This window comes from Passer montanus, unplaced genomic scaffold (assembly GCF_014805655.1).
Source record: "Passer montanus isolate IOZ18808 unplaced genomic scaffold, ASM1480565v1 scaffold27, whole genome shotgun sequence".
In the NCBI taxonomy this organism is placed as follows: Eukaryota; Metazoa; Chordata; class Aves; order Passeriformes; family Passeridae; genus Passer; species Passer montanus.
In genome coordinates this window covers 5765534-5787055 of record NW_024367372.1, presented here as the reverse complement: position 1 = coordinate 5787055, position 21522 = coordinate 5765534, and the positions used below count along the sequence as shown (strand labels likewise).

At 38.6% G+C, this 21522-nt stretch overlaps 1 protein-coding gene across 2 annotated transcripts; it reads right to left on the bottom strand.

The window, feature by feature from the left end:
• Window positions 1–407: 407 nt before the first annotated feature.
• Window positions 408–21512, bottom strand: WARS1 (tryptophanyl-tRNA synthetase 1). 2 transcript variants are annotated; one of them, XM_039712582.1, is made up of 12 exons: window positions 21452–21512; window positions 20649–20671; window positions 17798–18012; window positions 16528–16735; window positions 13097–13205; window positions 12166–12285; window positions 11400–11582; window positions 10644–10744; window positions 9323–9435; window positions 8091–8264; window positions 4732–4872; window positions 408–2600 (listed from the first exon to the last, which is right to left on the bottom strand). In XM_039712582.1, the coding sequence occupies exons 3-12, from the start codon at window positions 17909–17911 to the stop codon at window positions 2442–2444; spliced, it is 1422 nt and encodes a 473-aa protein (XP_039568516.1). In that variant the 5' UTR covers window positions 17912–18012; window positions 20649–20671; window positions 21452–21512; the 3' UTR covers window positions 408–2441. The 2 variants fall into 2 exon arrangements, with proteins under 2 accessions (XP_039568516.1, XP_039568517.1); XM_039712583.1 differs by lacking the exon at window positions 21452–21512 and adding an exon at window positions 20806–21229.
• Between the last annotated feature and the right edge of the window lie 10 nt (window positions 21513–21522).

Here is a 21522-nt window from a genome sequence, read left to right as displayed (position 1 = left end):
AACCATCCAGGGTTCCCACTGGAAGCTATTCAGAATCTGTGCTTTTGCACAGAAATTGTGAGCACCATGTTTCCACTTAAGCACCAATTTACACCAAACCCACTGGGGTGTCACTGTAAGCAGGTCTCACTGGCCTTCCCCATCCCAGAGCTGGCTGCTGTGCACAGGGACATGAGCATCCAGCCTGGCCTGGGACCAGGCCATCTCTGCACCACTGACCCTCCCCCAGCTCAGTCTGGGGGCAGTCTGAAGTCTGCCTGCAAGGGGGATCTCACCACTCTATTCCAACAACTCAAAACAAGGACCAGCTACATTAGGTGACAAATCAACACCTAAAGAGGTAGGAAGAGAGGTCAAAACCAGAATAATGGTAATTTAAGGCTTAAAAAAAAAAAGTGAAACAGAAGTTTGATACAGACTTTTATCTACATTTTTATTACATTGAGATGGACAAAATGAGCAAATTGAGGAAAATGTATTGAACAACATCTGGTAATACTTCAGTATGTTTTTGAAAACTGCTTTGTCTTGACCTTTAAAAGGACCCTTGGGACATAAACCATAATTACAAGAGACAGGAATTCATCAAGACTCCTCTGAGAAACTGTACCATCTCAGAAGCATGTTGGTATGAATTCCTCAGAGGACTTGAAAACAGTGCTTGTTTAGCAAACAAATACTAAATAGTTTTCCTATCACTCTCCTGTCTAGAACTTTCAAAACATCTTTCAGTTGTTGTTATAAAACAATCCATCTGCTTATCTATCTAGATTAGAACACAGCACTGTTTCTCCTACAGCATATTTCCCTTTTCTGAATAACAAAATAAATTCTCAGCTAATGAAATAAATCTAGCAGAACAAATCTAAATATATTTTAAACACTATATTTGCATTATAAGTCTGTAAAAGCACTTTAGCAGCTTTAGCACTAAAGTCAATTTAAGGCTTATCTTTTATGTATGGCTTAAAGATGATGAAGAGTAGACTGCAAGAACAGGAAGGTCATCATTAAAGTCCAAAGTAAGTCAAATTAAGACTTAGCTTATTTATTACTGGATTTAAGAAACTGCTTTTCCCCCCTAAGTATTGCTCCACTACTTCTAGAAAAAAAAAAAGAAAAGTTTTTCTACTCATTGTTAAGCCCTTGCTGGCGCTGAGATGCTTTGCCTGTGGGTTATGGAGACAGTCTCCGGGAAACATTTTCACTAATTCACTGAAGTCAATGGCATTAGATTAGAAAGAAAAAGACAAAAGCTAAGCCTTGCTATTTCCAGCACAGGTTTGAAACTCATGTAATATGCCTAAGTTTGCCTTGCACTCCTGCCTTTTCCTTGGCTCCTTGAACAAACAATCAGGTTAACCCACCTGTGTTATCTACATCAAATAAAACCATCCTTGCTAAGACTGTATCTGGGCTAGCAATTTTCTATTCTATACAAGATCTAACAGTTTGCTCTCAGCACTGTTCAGATCAAAACAAATAGCTAATAATTTGGATTTTTCTTCCAGGAATCATAGCAAAGACATTGAAATTCTTTTGAAGAAAGGAGATAATTAAACATTACATGAGGTATTTTAACAAAGTATATTTTCTCACTGGAATACATCCTAAAATAAATATCCCTAGTTTAAATCTCCTGGTGCAGTGAAAGAGAACAGACAGTATTAGAAGTATCCCTGTGTCCAGTGTGACTTCAATTTTCACATCATGATTTAACACTTGTTATTTATACCTAGAAACTAATATTTGCATTTCTATACTATCTTCCATCTGAGAATATCAAGGACCTGACCACTTCTTGATGACCTCCTCCTTCCAGAGGCACTTGGATCAGGTAAAAAGCTCCAGATGAAAAGTACAGTGAGATTTTTGCAACTTGCCCAGTGTCAGAGGGAGGTGACAGCAAGACAAGTCGGATATTCTTTCTCCAGTGTACGACTCACAGATGTCCATTCTTTCTGTACTGATCCCACTTTGTAACATTCACTACTTCTTTGTGTGCAGCATGTTCTCAGCAGCTCAAGAAGACATACAATCTAGTAAACCAAGGTACATAGTACAAAAGAAAATGGAACTACTATTTATTACTTTGAGATATGACCTCTTACCAACATATTTAAAACAATTTCCAAGTTAGCCTTTATCATCAAATGGAAATTTTATTTCTATTTTCAACATGAAATACATTAAAATACAATGTTGGGCCGACATACATGCTTTTCTGCAAGACTGATCAGTTCTGTCTTGCATATTCTGATTTTAAATAGATACAAGTCCTATTTTAAACCTTTTCTGTACTCTGCTGTTCATGATAATTTACTCATTATTTATAAAGCACCGATTACAGGCTGTACATAACTAGGGAGTGATGACACACAACAGGAGACAACAATTACTTGGCTGTGGACTATGAAGTGCTAAGTTACATATACATTTCTTCAAAATTCAAAAGCCAGCTTCCTTGGAGTCATGAACTGCTTCACAATTTCATCTGTGACCTGCTTCCTTCTCTCTTGATGAGCTGCTACCAAGGGCTGCATTGTTTCAATAAGTACCTTCTTCAGTTCCCCTGTGAGCAATTCCCCACTGGTGTAGGCCTGTCAAGAAAGTGTTGGTTGCTGAACACACTGCCATTCACAAAAAGACTCAATGATCAGTATTCCTTTAAAATACAGATTTGGATTACTTAAAAGTAAGTACACGCCTTAGAAGATTATCTGGTATCACTCTGAAAATGCAACTTGCAGAGTTGCTTGTTGCCTGTTAAAACATTAAGAAAGTTGGCAAACTTCGTATGTGACAAGTTATTATAAGGACTGAATAAACTACATTCACTAGTTTAACTAGGAAATCCTGTAATTACTTGCAGGAAATTGCGATTTTCCTCCCCAGAATCCCAGTTCAAATAAACAGTCTAAGCCTTTTTTTTTTCCATAACAGGTACAAATTCTCATATTTTTCTCTCATTGCATTTGGTAAGAGACTAGATGTGATTAAAATATCCTTTTTATAGCAAAGACACTCAGAATCTATGTTCACACTGTAGTCATATTCACAGTTGGTAATCCATTCCACTGCTCAATACTGAAATGCTTTAGCTTAGAAGCACAGGCCAACAGTTTATTGGTCCAGCCACATTTAGCAACCATGGCTGGCACAGTTCAGCTATATTTGAAATGACAATAAACAATTACCTCCCCTCATCATCAAGCCATTTATAACACCTGTTCAAGGTGTAAATGCTGCTGATGTTCACTCAGCAAGAGTAAAGTACATTAACAAGAGCAAATGGCATTGCAATTTCAGTGGTGTGGTTTGAGGTCTGTGTGTTTGAGGTCTGTATGGGGTTTTTTAGCCTGGAGAAAAGGAGACTCAGAGGTGACCTTATCACTCTCTGCAACTTCCTGAAAGGTGGTTGTAGTCAGGTGGGGTTGGTCTCTTTCACCAGGCAGCAACTGACAGAATGAGAGGACAGTCTCAAGCTGCATCAAGGGAAATAGAGGTTGGATATTAGGGAGAAGATTTTTACAGGAAGGGTGATGAAGTTCTGGAATGGTCTGCCTGGGGAGGTGGTGGAGTCACCATCCCTGGATGTGTTTAAGAAAAGACTGGATGTGGCACTCAGTGCCATGGTTTAGTTGAAGTGTTAGGGCTGGGTTGGACTCGATGATCTTCAAGGTCTCTTGCAATCTAATAATTCTGTGAATTGTGTTATTTTTTGCTTGTTAGTTTGTAATAAAAACACCAATGCTACTTTCTCTGGAAGTGTCCTCTGGTGCTACAGGTGAAGCAGCTGCACTGATGCTGCTGCAGGGGGTGAGTTCATGTTTTCTACCCAGTTTCTGAGGCACCACTGCAGTGAGCTGCAAGCTGTGAGTTCTGCAGCACACTTAGGCTGACACTCTTGCAGTGGTTGGAGATCAATGAAAAAAATCTTTTTAAGTCAAATGTGCTTCAGGTTTCCATAAGGAATTTACAACAGCACAGAAAAGAGTAGCTATCCAACCCTGCTCTTGTGTGGGAAGGAGTAGAGGGCTGGAGAAGAATCTGCAGCTCTTGATTTTCCTGCAGCTGTTCCCAGCAGGAGAAAGCTGATAAACCAACATGACATGGGTGTTTTCTACTGAAGCTCCTGCCTTCCAGAGAAAACACATCACCTAGTATTGGTGATGAAAGAAAGGGAAGTGGCTTGCTACCACCAGCCCTGGGGACAGAAGTCTGCCAGATAGGCTTAAAGAAAAAGCAACATATATGAAGCAGTTTTCACCTGGGATCAGTGAATCAATTCCTCAGATGATGATAAAAAACCAAAAACCAGCAAGCTTTAGACATGAGCTTCTGTAGTTTTGCAGAATGTTTAGGTACTTTACAATAAGGAACAGGCAGAGTGTATTATACAATTAAAACAACACTAATGCCAAGGTGACCTCATCTGAAAGATGGGGAAGATACAGTCCTACAGAGTGTTGGAGATTCCTGTGAAAACACTGGGGATTTTTTATTTTAAAGGAGACAGATTGGCCTGTGAGAAAAAACACTGCAAAGAAACAAAACCTGAGATACTAATACTGAAACTTGAAAGGGATGGAGAACATGAGAAAAACACCAAAACCACCTTCCTGGAGAAGGTCCTCAGGAGGACTGAGCTACAGCTCTGTTGAGGGCTGAGGCACAGCTTTATCCTCAGAGCAGGGAATGAATAACCCTGTGTGCAGTTTGGTTACTCACCTGCTTCAGCTGCTCCAGCCTGTCATCATCCTCCAGGAAGAAAGTCAGGTACATAAAGGACACATCAACGTCACAGTTGCCTCCGTACTTCCTGTGCTCCTCAATGGTGTCCCTGCCTCCCGAGAAGGCGTGCTTGTTAATCTGAAACAACACCAGCAGCTCGGGCTTAATTCCCACCACAGGCAGGATTAGTTTGCTGCCAACAGAAATGTGTCATGATCCTCCAAATTCTTTACTAAGGATTAGCTGAGGAATGAGTGGGACAAGTTAAAGCAGAGCCTTAGGATGAAAAAAGGAGGTCATTAGAACCCAGCAAGGAAAAATGGCTATTGACACCTCCTCAGACTGCATAACCAGCATAAAAGATTTTCACTTATTTTGCAGACTGCAAAATCAGCATAAGTGAAAACTAAAAATAATCTGCCCAAGACTCAGTCAAAAAAGTTTTAAATCCCTTCTGCTGAAGCTGTTGGATAGAATATGTGCTTACAGAAAATGCACTTAATGTAACAAAAATTAAGATATTTACTTTATCAAGATATTAATTTTGGAAGAGATGAAGATAGCATGGAAAATCCTGCAGAAATCCTAGAGATAACCTTATCCCTTTTTGGGGAAAAGAAAAACAAGAGAAAGCAAAGTTAAACATCACAAGTCTGTCTAGAATGCTTAAAATCAGACCAATGCCCAATTGTTCAGTCTAGAAATGGAATATTTGCTGACAGCCTCCCTCTTTTTAAGCATAGTTTCCTATAGGCAGATGAACAGCACTATTGAACAGATGTCATTGCTAATCCCATTCCCAATAAATTCAGAAGCCACTGGCCTATTTTGAGCATTTATACATATGTAGAACTCTCTGAGGATGCTAATCTTCCCACAAATTTAAAAGAAAATAAATTGCTAAGTGGAGGAAAAAAAATATTTCTTAACCATATGCTGAGCTTTCACTTAGCTCCTGTATCTTTTAAGATACCATAATCAACCTGCCAAGAGACACATTTGCATATGAAGTATGGATTTTTTTTAGTTCTGGTATCTAGGAGCTGTTATGTATTTACAATTTATGAACATTCCTATTATCTCTATAGACTGTCTAGTGCTTTTTTGAATCTCTCAAACCACCAAGTTACAGATGAAGTCTTGTGGCAACAAAGTAAATCAGAAATCAGGCACTGATGAATATTTTAATGCAATGAACTGCCATCTGCCACACACATCTATTCTCATATTGTAGGGCAGCCTGAATAGCTGTCTCAGCATCTGTAAAATAAAGTTTTTACATACTCTTCTGCACTGACCTTCCTCATTCCTAGATTTTGCAAGCCTGTATGAAATTTTCTCAATGCCCTTTATCTCTACAGTTTGTGTTCTTCCTAAACAGGGAATGATTAAATACAACATGCCAGGTGAAAGCATTTTTTGGTTGAAACACAAAATGATTCCTTTCCTAATCTCAAATTCATTTTTTTACATATTCTGGCATCTGCTCATTAACTGAGGGTTTCAGTGACCCATCCGTAGTGATGCACTGATCTTTTTCCCTTGAATTTCTCTGAATCCCTCAATATGTCTCTAGACATAAAATCTAAATAACACTTTATAGGAAAACAAACAAGTAACTGAGCTGTAATTTGCTGATAGGTACAGTAAGAATAGTTTATTAAAATGCTGCCTGATTACCCTGAATCCTCTTAGCCATTCCCAATACATGGGAATTTTTTATCTTCCATTACCTGTAAGTTTTGAACCTCATCAACTAGCAATGTACCAATAATCTGAAAAATGCTGTAAGCAGTAATTTTTTTTGTCCAGCACAGCATTCTCTTTCTAACCTTCATTCATGACCAGAAGTTACCTTTCCCAATATATATTTTTATTTATTTGCTATAACACTATTTGGTCTTTCACTAAAGCTGTATTTCCATAAAGACTTGTTTCTGATGGGCTTCAGAAGCTGCAATAAATCTCAGCTTGTCCTCGATTACTCCACACTTTATGTCGTGTTCAGATTCTTCTTTATGTCTTTTATATTCCAAGTACTAGAATTATTTTTTTATTTTTTCAAGTAGTTTACAGACATTAGAATTAGGATTTATGAACGTGGATCTCATTACAAATCACAAGTTACTTGCCAGCAAAAAACCATGGAAGAATGTTACCAATATTACCATTAACCATGGATTCTCTATTCTGAAATTACAGTTTTTTTTTTTTGTAAAGCAACTCTGTAACTGTGCAAGTTAACTGGAATTATTATAATCCAAACACATGAAGAATTCCAATTTTTCAAAACAGCACTGCTTAATCAGTTTCTACAAAAGAGAATGAAGCGTTATGGGGTGGCTGTTGAAGAGTCTCACCATAGGAGAATTAATCCAAGCCTGCCCCATAGAAACATTAACATATTTTCTTGTTTTGACAGTTATTTAATGTCTGGTTTCACGCCTATAAATTCCTTCCCAAGGACAGATTTTCTTTTTCTTTAAATACCACAACACAGGTGAACTTTTGCAAAACTAAATCATCTGACATGAGATAAGAGCAATCATCCTTTGAACTTAGGAACACACTCAGAAGGAAATACCAAATACCCTTTCTGAGTTGAAATTCAGTATAATGTTTATTTGTAAATTGGAGTGAGCAGCTTTTTTTGTGAATTGGCAGCAATAGATTCTCAAGCAGCAGGAAAGGTCTGACCTGTGCTGTAACTAACACCACGCATGTGCTCCCAACAAGGTGGGGCAGTCAAGAGAACAAGCTGTGTATGAGGTTTACATCATGGCCTGTCAGATTTCAAAACTATGGCAATGTAATATTTATTTTAAGAGCATGAGCCTCCCCAGCTCTTATATCACTGCTCTGCAGGTATCAGAAAAACAAACATGTTTTGTACACTATCCCAGCTAATATTTGTACTGTCAGACTAGCTGGTAAGGCAAAAGATCATATTTGATAATCTAGCTAAATGTGCATAACTCAGTCAGTTTCTGAAGATGCTTTGCCATGAAACGTATGGAGAACCCGATTCACACATGTTCAAGGAAAACACTCAAAACTGTCATTGTAACCAGAGGGACCTCTGAAGGTGGTGCCAGACAGCTGAGGGGGATCTCAAAGGAGTGCCAGGCAGGAGCTGTGGGCCAACCTCTGCAGCACTTTCTGATGAAGCTGGAGACTATTCTGCCAAGATGGTACCTACAGACATGGCTCAGTGACATGGGAGAACTTGACAGGGATAGGTTTATGGTTGAGCTCCATGACCTTAAGGGTCTTTCCTGACCCAAGTAACTCTATGATTCTATGACCTCTCCTTTTTGTTGCAAAGCTTCATTATATCAGGTTTTGCAGGTCCTTACCTTTGTCTTGATTTGCTTGGGTGTATCAGTGAGGAAGATGGAGGAGTTTGGGTCACTAGCACTCATTTTGGTCTGTGCTCCTTGTAGGGCTGGGAAGAAGACTGAGTGGAGTAAGGCTGGTTTAGGCTGTCCAATTCTTGGTGCTACATCACGGGTCATTCTAAAATAAGGATCCTAAAACAACCAATAAAAGCACAGAATAAAGTTGAAAAATGTGATTTGAAATCAATTCTGATTGATGCTGACTCATTCATGCCGTAAGAAGTGATGTCAAAAAACAAAAACTGAAAAAACAAACCACTGAATATTCCAGAACCTCCTTGCAATCCAATTCATCCAGAACACCAACAAACAAAATCCATTTTTTAATTTCCTTTTCCATAGTGCTGTACACTCTCATTCCCTTAAGTAATAGGCATATTTACAAAGTTTTATATTAATTCAAATGGTTGCTAAAACTATGCTTAATATGCCTGGAGATGGATGCAGGCTAAGATTAAATTTTTCTCCCAAAGCATTTTAACAACCAGCAGAGAATCTGAACTAAATCAGCAAGCAAGCTGGAAGTGCTGTGTTGATGATGTGACTTAAACTAAAGTGAAATTTCACTTCATATATTGTGGCTGATTAATATGATTACATCACAGTGTCTGTCCCTGTAGCTAAAATAGCTAAAGGTTCAGACAGCGAACGGTGTGATTCCTAGAAATACTACTTACTTAAAGTAAAGACCCTATTACTCTCATTTGTATCTGATGTTCTTCCAGCTCTCTCTGTAAATCTGAATTGTTAAGGTTCTGCAGCCTTTCTGGCAAACTATTTCAGTGCTTCTTTATTCTTACTGAGAGAGGGTTTTCCCCCATGGTTCAAGAGAAATCTATTGTGCTGCAAGTTGAGCTCATTCCATCTCGTCCAAGTTACCATGGAGATGGCCAAAAGTTTCTTTCTACCCCCATGTCCGTGTGCTTTTGCATAGATGTTACAGCCTTTGCTTTCCTAGATGTCAGCTCAGTGTGAATGGAGTTGATATCAAGAGAGATCCAAGACTGGATGAATACATGATTGTTGGGTTAAGCCTTCATCTTTTCATTTTTCAGGTCTTTCAGTTTCTACCCCAGAAAGGTGCTTGCAGGAATGTTTTACAGATGCCTCGAGACACCACCATGAAGCCTGAATGGTACAATATAAAACCAAATCCATGAAAACCAAGCTAAGCAATATGATTTTCTTACCTGGTCAATAGCACATGGGATAAGACACTGAATATTCTCCTTGCCATTGAATATCTGTGGAAATGATGAACTGAAGGATGGAGCAGCTTGGATAGCAGGAAAGCTGATCTTACCTAAAAAAACACGTTTGGAAAAGCCAAGCAATCAACAGAAGCAGTGATAAATAGAGAGAATTTTTTGCAGGACATAAAATGCACAAGTGAATCAGCCAAATGCTTAGTTGAAGATCAAGCTCTATCTTTATCAAGCTTTGCTGCCTTATCTGAGGAAACCTTTTCACCTTTACCTTCTGCAATGTCAACAAACCTTCAACTGACACAGGAACTAATGACAAAAGGCAAGCTGTGACCACACTGACTTCAGCAAAAGTTCATCACTGCATACCCTCTTGATCATTGAACTATCTGCCCTTTCCAGAAACAGAATTGACTAAGCTTTTAAGTTTTTTTCACTTTGTGAGAGAATTGCTACAGTAGTTACATAAGCTTCCCTCTAAGATCTTAAATCACTGCTATAATCACTCTGCACTCATGGAGCATCTCAGATATGCCCAGTTTTCTTTTTTATACAGGGCTTAATCCCAGCATGGCCAACCTGGAACTGATCAAAATCCTATCAGAACAGACAGCAAGTGGTGGACTTTTACACACATGTGATGAATTCATAATCACAATACCATCTTTTATCAGAGCACTGCTAAAATATCTGTTCCTTGGTTACAGTGAAGGCTGAAAGTTGTAAGTGGCATAAGTACTGGATGAAGAATGCTCAGAAACATCCAGGATTTAATATCATTTTTACACAAAATCGTTTATCTTGGCCGTGTGACAGAAACCTGCAATTGCAGTGAAGTAAATGGAGACTTGAGTCACCCAGCACCTTGATAATTAGGGTGTTCAGCACTTTTTTTTTTTCATATATGTAAATGCCTATGTGTATTAATGCAACTTCTTCTCAAAGGCTTCTTTACAAATTTGGCAGAGAAATTTCTAGGAGGTAAGACTGCCTAGAGCTCCAATCACTGTAACAAAAGAATAAAAAAGAAAAGAAAAAGTCATTCTCTGTTTTGGACTCCTTAACATTTGTGTTTTGTACTTTGCTCTTACTAAAGTCAAAAAGGTAGAAGTTATGCTAGAAATTTCATTGTAAAGTATGTTCTGAAGGAACAACAACAACTTCAGAACCTGCCTAGAAACATAATCCTCCTGCTTTTTCTGCCTGTTTCATGACTGGCACACTAATCTCTTTAAACTATTACTTAAAATAGCTCAATTGAAAGTGAAAGCAAGCACTGTTTCTTGTAACTAGTACGATTTCCTACCAATGCAATCACTGTCTGAAAAGCCAAAGATTCCTTTCACTTGGTTAAATGTGACATGCTTCTGAACTTTGACAATGTTTTTGTAGAATCCGGCACTTGTCCTGTGAGAAAAAAAAAAAGTGGAAAAATCAAATGAGAAGAGGAGGACAGTGTATGTACAAGCTCTGACTGCAAAAGCTGAGAACATAAAAAAATCTGCAGGATTAAATCACAGTTTCAGACTTTTTGTGGCCCATTGAGATGATAATTAGAGAATCATTTACAAACAGGAATTTTATGCCTTGAAAGTTTAATTTATTTTTCCCTTCTCCCAATAATTACTACAAACATTCTTCTTTAAACTTCATTCAATGCTGTATTATTAAAATAACTGACCAAAACAACATTGCTGCAATGCCTTCTGTTAAAGCCAATAAAGTGTAAACGCATCTGAGAGATTTTGACACCATCTTAAGCAAAGCAATCAGGAAATCAGTTTAGGTATTTTTACATTTCAGCTGGTTTAATATATTTTTTATCATTTGCACATTGCACACACAAGTATTTGTTCATATGTTATACAGGAGAATGACAATAATATATATAAAATGTTAGACAGCAGAAAAAATAATATATTTCCATTTCAAGTATTACAAAACTTGTTCTGAGGCTTTCAAATTTAGACACGCTTATTAGTGTAGTCAAAATTAGAGAGAAAATGCAGAGAAAATACAGACACTTTTTTCACTACAATGCTTGAAAGAAATTCATACTTACCCTAAATAGTCTAAATCTGAAAATATAAAGGTTTTATTGACGTCAAAACCACATGCAATGATGTCTTTTGCATTTTCTCTAGCATATTCATATGCCTTCTCAATTGTCATGTCCTTCCAAAGGTATTTCTCATCATCAGTTAACTGTATTACCAAGGGAACATCAAATACTTCTTGAAGCCACCTAAGAGAAGCAGACATGTTGTATCCCAAATTAAGTTAAAATGAAGATGCAAATCATGCAGCTAAAATATTCTTATATATTTAAACAGTATATGGAGAGGTCTGCTCTTTTCTTTGCATGTATATGCAGTTATATTTATGTGAACAGATGTTTTATACAGATGATAATGACAACTTAAAAAAAGAAAAAAGAAAAAAGACTTACTGTTTCCTCTACACATGACAGAAGTCGCCACTTGCAAAGGAACCAGAATTCAAAGGTTTTACCTTTCTGAGCCCATGTCTCTGTGTCCTGCTGCTGCAGGCAGCACCTTACAGAGTAACGTTACTGAGTCTTGTAAGGAACTGGCTTTTAGGAACAGCAGAAATTCTAAGGAGTGCCACAAGGCTAAGGGAGGGCTTTATGGTGATGCAGGGATTGTGATCATTTCAGTGAAAAGGTAAGACTGAATTAAGTTCATTAATACTCACTTCACAAAATCAGAACCCCTTGCAATGTATCATTTTGGCAGTTTCACAAGCTATGTTCAATGCTCCTTTGGAAAAAAGTACTTTGATTAATACAACTGGTAGAAACAGCTTACTTTGTGAACAAAAATGGGATGAGATGACCAACGTGCATTGCCTGAGAGGATGGCCCTCTGCCTGTATAAAGGTAAAAGGGCTTCTTATTTTCATAAGCATCAAGTATTTGGTCCATATCTCTAGAGAAAAAAATAGAGAAAACAAGATACAACTCTTTAGTAAGAAATATACACAGTAAAAATCTGACTGTTTTTAAAGCCAAAAGTATTTATAAAAAATTACAGTATGTTAAGTCTCCTAGAAATAAAAAAGTTCTTGTTTACTCATTTTTTAATTTATGAAAAGCATGGTCAACTTCAGTCTTCATGGGGGGGAAAAAACTCAAAGAAAATGAAATCAAAAGTGAAAATTTAATGTTGAGATTGTGCAACTTTTAAAATTGCTTTACTGGATAATAATCTCTAGAGCCTAGTGAAACAGCCAGGGACCACTTCTCAAACAGGTTCAACCAAGCAGCTTAGCTGACCTCTGGTGGAGGTCATGCTCAGGCCCTTCTGTAAAACCTGCTGGTGCCACAGCCCAAAAGCTGTCTGTGTGCTAACAATTAACTGTGAAGGTCACTGGCAGGCTCATGCTTAAGATTATTCCCTGAGCCTTTTCTGTACCACAAAGAGATGCATGGAGTCCTGCTGAAACCAACAGTGGCACCTGGAGATTCTGCCAGGCCACTGCCTCTAGCTGCTGACAGAGTCAAAATGAGGCTGCATTCTGAGCACATTTCTTCAGTTTGGGGTTCCTGAGGACACATCAGAAACCCACACAATCTGGAGTTTCAAGTGTTGCCAGGGGAAATCTGCAATAGTTGCTAATTTCAAATGGCACAGTTGGTTTGCCTTGGCATAAAAGCACATGGTTTTTGCTTCTCCCAAGAATTCTTGCAGAAAGTCTGCCCAACAGGACCTTTTGAAATTTAATAAAAGAAAAACTCACCTGTGGGAAAAAAAGATTCCTCTGCGTAGAAAATGGTGAGGTTTTTGCCCAATAGCTCTTTCTATTCGATTAATCAGATCTGTGTCAATTTTACTGCTGCCAAACCGAACTATAATCATAAAATGTTAAAAAAAAATTAAAATAAGAATAGCATAGCTACAACCAGATTGTGGAATACCAAGAACGTACCAATGCAGGCTAGATTAAAAAATACATCTTCAAGTAAAAAAGTTCAAGTCAATTTTCCTGATTCTTGCCTGAAAACCCAGCAGTCACATCCAATTATCTCTATGCTAGGAGGCTCAACTCACTCACAACATGCAGTATTTCTCCATCCACAAATTACTATAATTGCAGTCTCCTTACAGCAGAAGCATTGATATTCCAAGCAAAAAAACATGCTAAAGAAACACATTCAGACCACCAACTTGGCCTAAGCCATACAATAAAAATGCCTAAGAGGATCTGAATGTTCCTCTTTTGATGTCTGAATTTTCTGCTGCCAGACAACATCTTCTGCTTTCACTCAAACAACATCATCCACCCCAAATACTCTTCTGTGAACTTAATCTTCTTTAATATGTATTTGATTACAGACACTGCTCCCCTCAAGAGGCTTGAAAAGGAAATGCATAATGCTCTACTTATGCCTTGGTGGTTTAGGAAAGCCTGTGATAGAGTAAAATAGCAGTATTTTCCCTATTCCCAGTAATTCTGGTATCCTAATAATCAAGCCAATGCTCTATGATTTAAATTTGTTTCAAAAAAATCTATGTAAGAATCTACTGCTTGCTACTATTCTGTTCTATTCAATACTGGAGTTATTCAACATTGCACTGATAAAATGCAAAATGCATCAAAAAATAGCAAATGATAATCTGAATAAATGCTAAAAAGAGATCAAATGAGCATGAAGATGATTCAGCACATCAACAGCAACTGGTAAGAGGCTAAACTGACAGCAACAAAAAACATGAAAATGCCCCAGATTAAGTGGGACTAGCTACCCTAGAAATATTAGAGTACTGTCATAGAAAGTGATTAGAAAAGCTCTCTGGGATATAGAACACTTCACTGGAAATGCCTAAACATCTTTATAAAACATTCACAGGTTGCACAACTCCCTTTTCTTTGCTCATGTTCACCTTTTCTGTTAAAAAAATTGATCATTTTTGCCTACCTACTTGCTCTAATTTGAATGTTCAGAACATCTTAGGCTCTCTGCTCACAAGGAATCTGCCTTTCTAAACAGCTTCTGACAAAGACACAGTCTGCTCCTAAACAAACTTAAAAAAAATGCCTAGTGTGCTTTTCATCTTTGGTCTAGCTTTTACCAAAATACAGCTTTCAAATCACTGTGCAGAAGTCTTGAGAAGTGCCATTTTCAAAAGCATATTTGCATTTGCTGAAAATTCATTGTGTACTTTTCCTCTTTGCCACTGCCCTGTTATAAGTCCATAGAGAAATGCATACCCTGATATTTGTCATACAGTAACTCTGGTGACCAGGCCAGTCTCGATGATCTCTGAACAGCCATGACAACAGGGAGGGGCAGCTGGAGGCTGGAAGAATGCAAATGCCAATCCTACCTTAAAGAAGGGTAGAAGAAGGAATTGTGGAATTGAGGTGGACAGGCCAGTCCAGCTCACCTCAATCTGTGGGCATGTGCTGCAGCAAATAATCCTGGAAATCATTCCCAATCATTAAATTTCTAGGCATGTTCATATCTAGTACTGAGCTGACAGAACCCTTCTTCCCAGAACACCTTCAGGCTGTTTTGTTGTGCTACCATACACTTAAGTGCACATCTAGGACAAGCATTTGAGAAGACCTCTTTCAATTCACACACTGCTTTCATTTTTCCCGTGTTTGATTAAACATAAGCACAGTGGCAACTGTCTCAGGTACCACAGATTACAGATCATAGGTGGCACAAAAATTTCCCTTAGGGTAGGAGCCAAAGTAACAAGTTCTCAGACAATACTTTTTATTGTTATTTTTAAAAAGGGAAGGAAAAGAAGGAATCTTATCAATATCAACCAGCAATTGCTTCACATCCTGAAGTGGCTAAGCTAGCATTCTTTGCTGAAACAGTTCCAACTCAGCACTTAGAACAAGCAAAATGACTCATTTATCAAATTCACTAATCTGAGAGTAGTGTAAGAAGTAAAAACCTTTTAGGCTAACCCACATTCTATGGAAGATGAAAGGTCTTATACAGTTCCTTTACACAGTTACAGGAAAAAAAGGGCATGAACTGATTTATAGTAAGTAGTTTTTAGGAAGATCATGAGATTGTGCCATCACAATTGTGCAATTCTTCCTTTTCTAAAATGCTCATGACCTCTCCTTCCAAGAAAAAAACCCAAATCACTTCTCTGTAACTCAAGTAATAAGATTATGAGAGATCTTTTCCACTTCCAGATTCTAATAAATATTTTTTTCCTTCTCTCACACTCACCTATATTTTTCTTTGCACACTTCTCCCTTTCCCACTTTCTCCTGTTACCTCCTGCAGACTCAGCCAATGTGTGCATACATTTGACACAATCTCTCAGTAACATCACAAAGAATTAAAAAAATGCTGACACAAGCAACTGTCCCAAAAGCAAATATGATTACTGCAGCATAAGGGTGTATGCTCTATTGTGAGAAAAAAACTACTAAGCAGACCTCAGCAATGTACAACTGAGGTACTAAATATGAACTGAAGATTGACAATAACAAAAAAGGAAAAATAGAGAAATTAATAAATAGTTTTCTCATTTGTTTCAATGCTAGACTCAAACAAGTTATTAAAACAGTAAACTGTAAAACCAATAAGGAAATTACCTAGACCTCTGTTTCTTAAACTACAAAACTTTGCAAGTTTTGTAATAACCCCACCTGAAATATTTTCCATTACACTGCATGGTTTTGAATGAGCTGCAACTCCTTCACTCCAGCCAGCACTTGGCTGCCTGTAAGTGTGCTTTCTGAAGAAGTAATTAGACTTAATAGATTTCTGCATTAGTTTTGGATCATTCCTGCCCTCTCTAATCTACAAGTGATGTGAGGAGCAGGTAGGAAGAATCCTTCAGCCTGGTCAAAATGCTCTTCTGCATTCCACTCACTGAATACTCAGTCACAGTGTCTTCATTAGTGTAATTTCTAATAACAGTCCTTACACCAAAAAACAAACCACACTAAAACTTGGATTTTGAACTTAGAAGTTCCTTGCAAAGTATTTAAGTCTTTCATAGGAAATCTCCATCTGGGAAATTTTCATCTCTTACAGCAAATTCTTTAGACATGGAAATGCTAAGATTAGACATAAATTAAATGTTACCTATGATGTTTTGATCTGGATTTGTTATGATGCCTTGCTGTTTCTGTGGTCATTAGGATCACTTTACATAAATTCCTTAGTAGCAGTGAAGGAAGAGTTATACCTATGAGCTTGTCATAATCCACGCCTTTAGCATTTGATGTCTGCACATTCCAGGGATCCACTAAATCCTCATCCTCTTCTTTAGCTGTGCCATTGTTTATTAATACAAGATCTTTTGGAGGCAAGCCTGCCTGATAATCTTGTCCTGTTGTTGTTTTATATGACAGTTTTAATGACAAGAGCATCCTCACTGCTGCATCAATTTCATCCTGAATAAAGGAAAAAACCCAAACAACTGTTTGCCTTAACATACTTAAAATAGACAATTACATTAATGTCCCAACCTTTCAAAAACCCACATCCATGCTTTGATCTGAATTGCATCATTAATAAACCCTAAACTCTGTTTTATTTAAATGTTTTCAGCATCAATGTCAAGTGTAGAAGAAAAGCAAATACTTATTCATTTGAACACAAATCATCACCATTGCCAAGACATTTAAAGCATCTCTGTCTTACTTTTCAATTTCTAGGAAAAAAATGTTTGCTTGCTTTTCATGGTATAACAAACTTAGCACTTTTACCATAAATTTCTAAAGGTATATAAATAAAATATAAATTATTATCTCATTTACTTTACAATGCTTTTAGTGGCTCACCTTAAAACAATTCACTGACAGACTTGAAGACAAACTAGAACAAGAAGTTATGGTTATGACCTCTCTAATATAAAGCTATTGTAAAATCTCATGCAAGCAATAAATAGAACAACACTTTATTTGACTCCCAGTTTTCAAGGCTTTCTCCCACAGGCAATACATTAAGAAGGCCCATTTAAAAACTGAGCTCTCCTTGCCAAAACAGTGATGACACTTAGGGAACCTGAAATAAATTGCAAATTACTAAATTATTTAAGGGAGATTAAGAAGGGACTGTCAGTACAGTTACAGGAAGACATATTTGACAATGTCTACAATAATGCCTGGAGAAAAAGACTTTCATGAACCACCTAAAACCAGGGAAGAATGCAAGTGACATAAATTTACTTGAGAAATAAATGCCTTGGATCCTGTCACATGGTATGCCAACTGGATGAAGCAGACTTCTCAGCCTAGGACTCTGCTCTTATTTCAAAAGTAAAAACTTCAGTCTTGCCAGTGAATACCTTACTCCAGGTATGCCACAGTCCACAGAATGGACATGAACAGTTTTTAACAAGGATTTTTCTCATTAAAATGCAAAACAGATCCTAGATCAATAGAATTCTTCAGCACTCAAAAGACATACCTGAACTGAAAAAAAAACGGGTTCAAAACATGAAATGCAAATACCTTTGGTGCTTTTCCTGCTTTCAGTGCTCTGACTTTCTCTCCTTGTTCAGTCACTCTTTCAAACAGCTGAAGTGGACTCAGAGACTTCAAATCACAGTTGGGGCTGTCAGCCATTTTGCCAGACTGCACAAAGATCTGTTTAGGTACAACTCAACTGAATTTATCCTCTTCCAACTCTTTGGCTTGGAGATTCAAAACAGCAGCAACAAACAGAACTGTAGGGCAAAAAGTAGTATGTTTTACTCTTTAGTGTATGTGCTCAAGATTAGATGAACAGAGTAAGAAAACAAAAACTATACTGATCCACATTCTATTCATATCAAATTGGTAAATGTGGAGATATTACACAGTGAGCTTCAGTTTCACATAAAAATGGAGAGAGATTGACAAGACCACCAGGTAAATTCAGATATCACTGTGTTGTCTGTCTACATATTTAACACTAGAACACCTTTTCAAAGTAAAATGAGCTTCAGTTTCACATAAAAATGGAGAGAGATTGACAAGACCACCAGGTAAATTCAGACATGACTGTTTGTGTTGTCTGTCTACATATTTAACACCAGAACATCTTTTCAAAGTCATGGCAAAAGAAAAATAATTAAATACATGTATATACAATTCAGAGCATCTCAAAAAAACTGGTAGAGGCCATTTGATTCCTGATTAGTTAATGTTCCTGCACTGATACCCTGACAAATTCTGAATGATGACATTTTCATAACTACAATATGGAATTTTGTCTTGGCATTTGTAGTAGAGTACTTCAGCCCAAAGAAAGACACACAAGAGCAAAGCTCAGCCATCTTCTTCATGGTTTTCCTCCAGAAGTTACAAACCACATTGATCATTGGTGACAAACGTTGCTTTCCAAAGAATCCCTGGGTCAGCAATAGGCTGTAAATTTGCCTGTGTTTCTCAGAACTATGCAGGAAAAATAACAGGAGATGGTTAAAGATGAGGAGATAGCTGAGACTAAGAACACAGCAGCTTGCCCAAGCCTGCTCTGCCATGCTGTGCCCATGCCCACCCAGCTCTGTGCCCATGTTAAAAACTCCTCACTTGCAAAGGTCTCATTTCTCTGGAGAGACCCCCTAGCAAATCCTGATCCACTGCAGTGCATGGAGCTCAGATCAACTGAGCGTTAGTGAAAGTACACATTCCTCTGGCTCCCTTTTCCCAGAATTAAACAAACAAAAAATCCAAGCAAAACAAAACCTACTAATATAATAGCTGCATTAGCTGCTCAGCAGCATTTCAAAGCCTTCCTTCTACAAAATAATCAGCCTAATCATAACCTTGGCTATCTGTACACAGTGCTTATTTAAGCTGCTCCTGTAAAAAGCTTTACCTGCCCAGCAAACTCTGAAGGTCGATTTGGTAACCACCTGGTTACCAAAACACACCTATCATTAAGGCTTTGTTTGACAGCCAGCTGCAACATTCCCACATTTCAGCTTCAGATGAATACCCTGAGAAAGTAACTGAGAAGTGGATATATCCACTTGTTCAAGTAATTTGTATATATATTAACCATTACAAAATAATACTTAAGCTTTTAACCTAATTTGATCCCTAATAACTTGAATTCTTGCAGTTTGAAAGTGTGACTAAAAAAAAAGTAATTTGAAGGAGATCAAACATTTTTTTGATGAATCCCTGCAATTTAATTACATATTTTTATTTGGAAATTGCCTTCCCCTTCTTCATGGGCAGAGAATATTTTAAGTGTTAAAGAAAGTCCAGAATAAATGCATATTAGAAAATATTTATGAAGATTAAAACATACTCTTTCTGTAGGAACATGCCATTTATATTTACAGGCTTCAAATGTCACAAAATAATAAAGACATAAATAAGAATTTTCTTTGGTGTAGAACAAATTGTGACTTGTTGTTTTAGCTTAAATCCTTACAGTACAGCCTTACTGATGGATTGCCTCCATTCAGAAAGGCTGAAATAACAGCTGACACTTGGCACATACACCAGAGCAAACCAGACTCCTTAAAATGTTTGGAATATTATGGTTTTAAGCTGAAAAAAGAATCTCAAATGAAAGTGCATCTTCATTAAGAAGTGGCAAAAGTAGTGGTGCAACAAGACATGAGGATATAGTGAGTATGAAATGCAAAACACATGGACTGCTACCTAAAGTTATCTCTATTTACCTCAGTACTGCCCCTATTTCCTGGTGGAATCCAAGCCAAGAATTAATGTGGAACACAGGTCTTTATATTTTGAAATTCACTAATGCAATTGTGAACAACTGAAAAAAAAAAGTCTGGATATTCTACTATTTATCAAGATTTTTTTTCTTGCTTTCTTATTGGTATTATAAAAGTTATCAGTCCCAGAGGGATTATATACCACAGGCAAAGAGATGTGAAGGAAAAAATGATGCATTGGAATTGGAGAATGAACTATTAGGATACTTAGGACCAGAGTCCAGAATGACCCAGTGTGAACTTGAAAGTCAAGATGTGTGCTTTTTCTACCTATGAAATGCAGGGAACTTATAATGGGTACTGCTCCTGTGTCCATTCCAAAATATTAAATTGCTGTGAGACAAAGCTCGAAAATAATCCTTGGCAAAGGTATCAGAAAACTACTGCATCTTCCTCCCTTTCCAACTGGCTGAGCATCACAGATCTATGATCACTTTCACTGTCTGCAGTCTGACTTGCTAAGTTAGAGGCCTGAGAATGAAAACACAGGGTTAAACACTAAGTTAAGAAGACAAACATTGCATGAAAGTACATTATGACTTGCAGAGACAACAGTAACACAACAGACCAGAACAAGCTTTTATGAGCAAATGAAAGAATGCGAGATGAAGTCTAAAAGCACTTACACTCCTGAAAATTGTTTTTCCTCCTGTAAAAAAAAAAAGAAAAAAGAAAAGTAAAATTAAAGTAGGTAGAAAATAAGACCCAGGCATCCACACAGAAGCCATGTGAAACAGGCCTTGAGAGGCACTCCAACAGAGGCTGCACTCCTAGCAGACCTACCTTCCCAGCCACGGCAAGCTTCAATTTATGCACGAAATTACAATAAAAGACTGCAAGGCGATCCCCCGAGACGACAGACAAGGTGACCACTCGGAGACTGAGCAGTGACCATGTACTGCGGCTGTGTAAGAGCAAGGCCCGGCAGTGACAGAACTCCTCGCACGCCGGCGCTCCCCGAGCCCCGCCCGGCCCGGGCATGGCGCAGCCGGGGATGAGCCCCGGGATGCGCGACACCCCGCGCCGCCCTTCCCAGAGAAGGGCACTTTGCCCGGAGCCTGTGGCGAGGCAGCCCCGCCGGGCACGGAGCGCAAGCCCTGGAGTGCATCGCCTCGAGGGGAAGCAGAAAACGCGCCCGGCACAGACCCTCCACAGCCGGCGCTCGCAGCGCCCGCAGGGGCGGCAGTGACCACGCAGCCAGCCCCTGTCCCGCCCGCCGGGGTCTCTCTGCGGGGCCCATTCCCATTCCCGTGCCCATTCCCGTGCCCGTGCCCATTCCCATTCCCGTGCCCGTGCCCATTCCCGTCCCCATTCCCGTGCCCGTGCCCATCCCCATTCCCATTCCCGTGCCCATTCCCGTGCCCATCCCCACTCCCGTGCCCGTGCCCGTGCCCGTGCCCGTGCCCGTGCCCGTGCCGCCGCTCCTCACCCGCCGCTCCTCTGTCACCACCATTGCATCACCCCCTCCGGCACGGCCGCCGCGCCTCCCGGCTGGGAAAC

Excerpts from the sequence above, each read along its gene's own strand:
- WARS1 (XM_039712582.1), bottom strand. The coding sequence starts at position 17,911 with ATGGCTGACAGCCCCAACTGTGATTTGAAGTCTCTGAGTCCACTTCAG. Across the intron at positions 8,265-9,322 it reads TCCCATGTGCTATTGACCAG|GATCCTTATTTTAGAATGAC; the intron begins GTAAGAAAATCA and ends TGGTTGTTTTAG. Across the intron at positions 2,601-4,731 it reads GGCTGGAGCAGCTGAAGCAG|GCCTACACCAGTGGGGAATT; the intron begins GTGAGTAACCAA and ends CTTTCTTGACAG.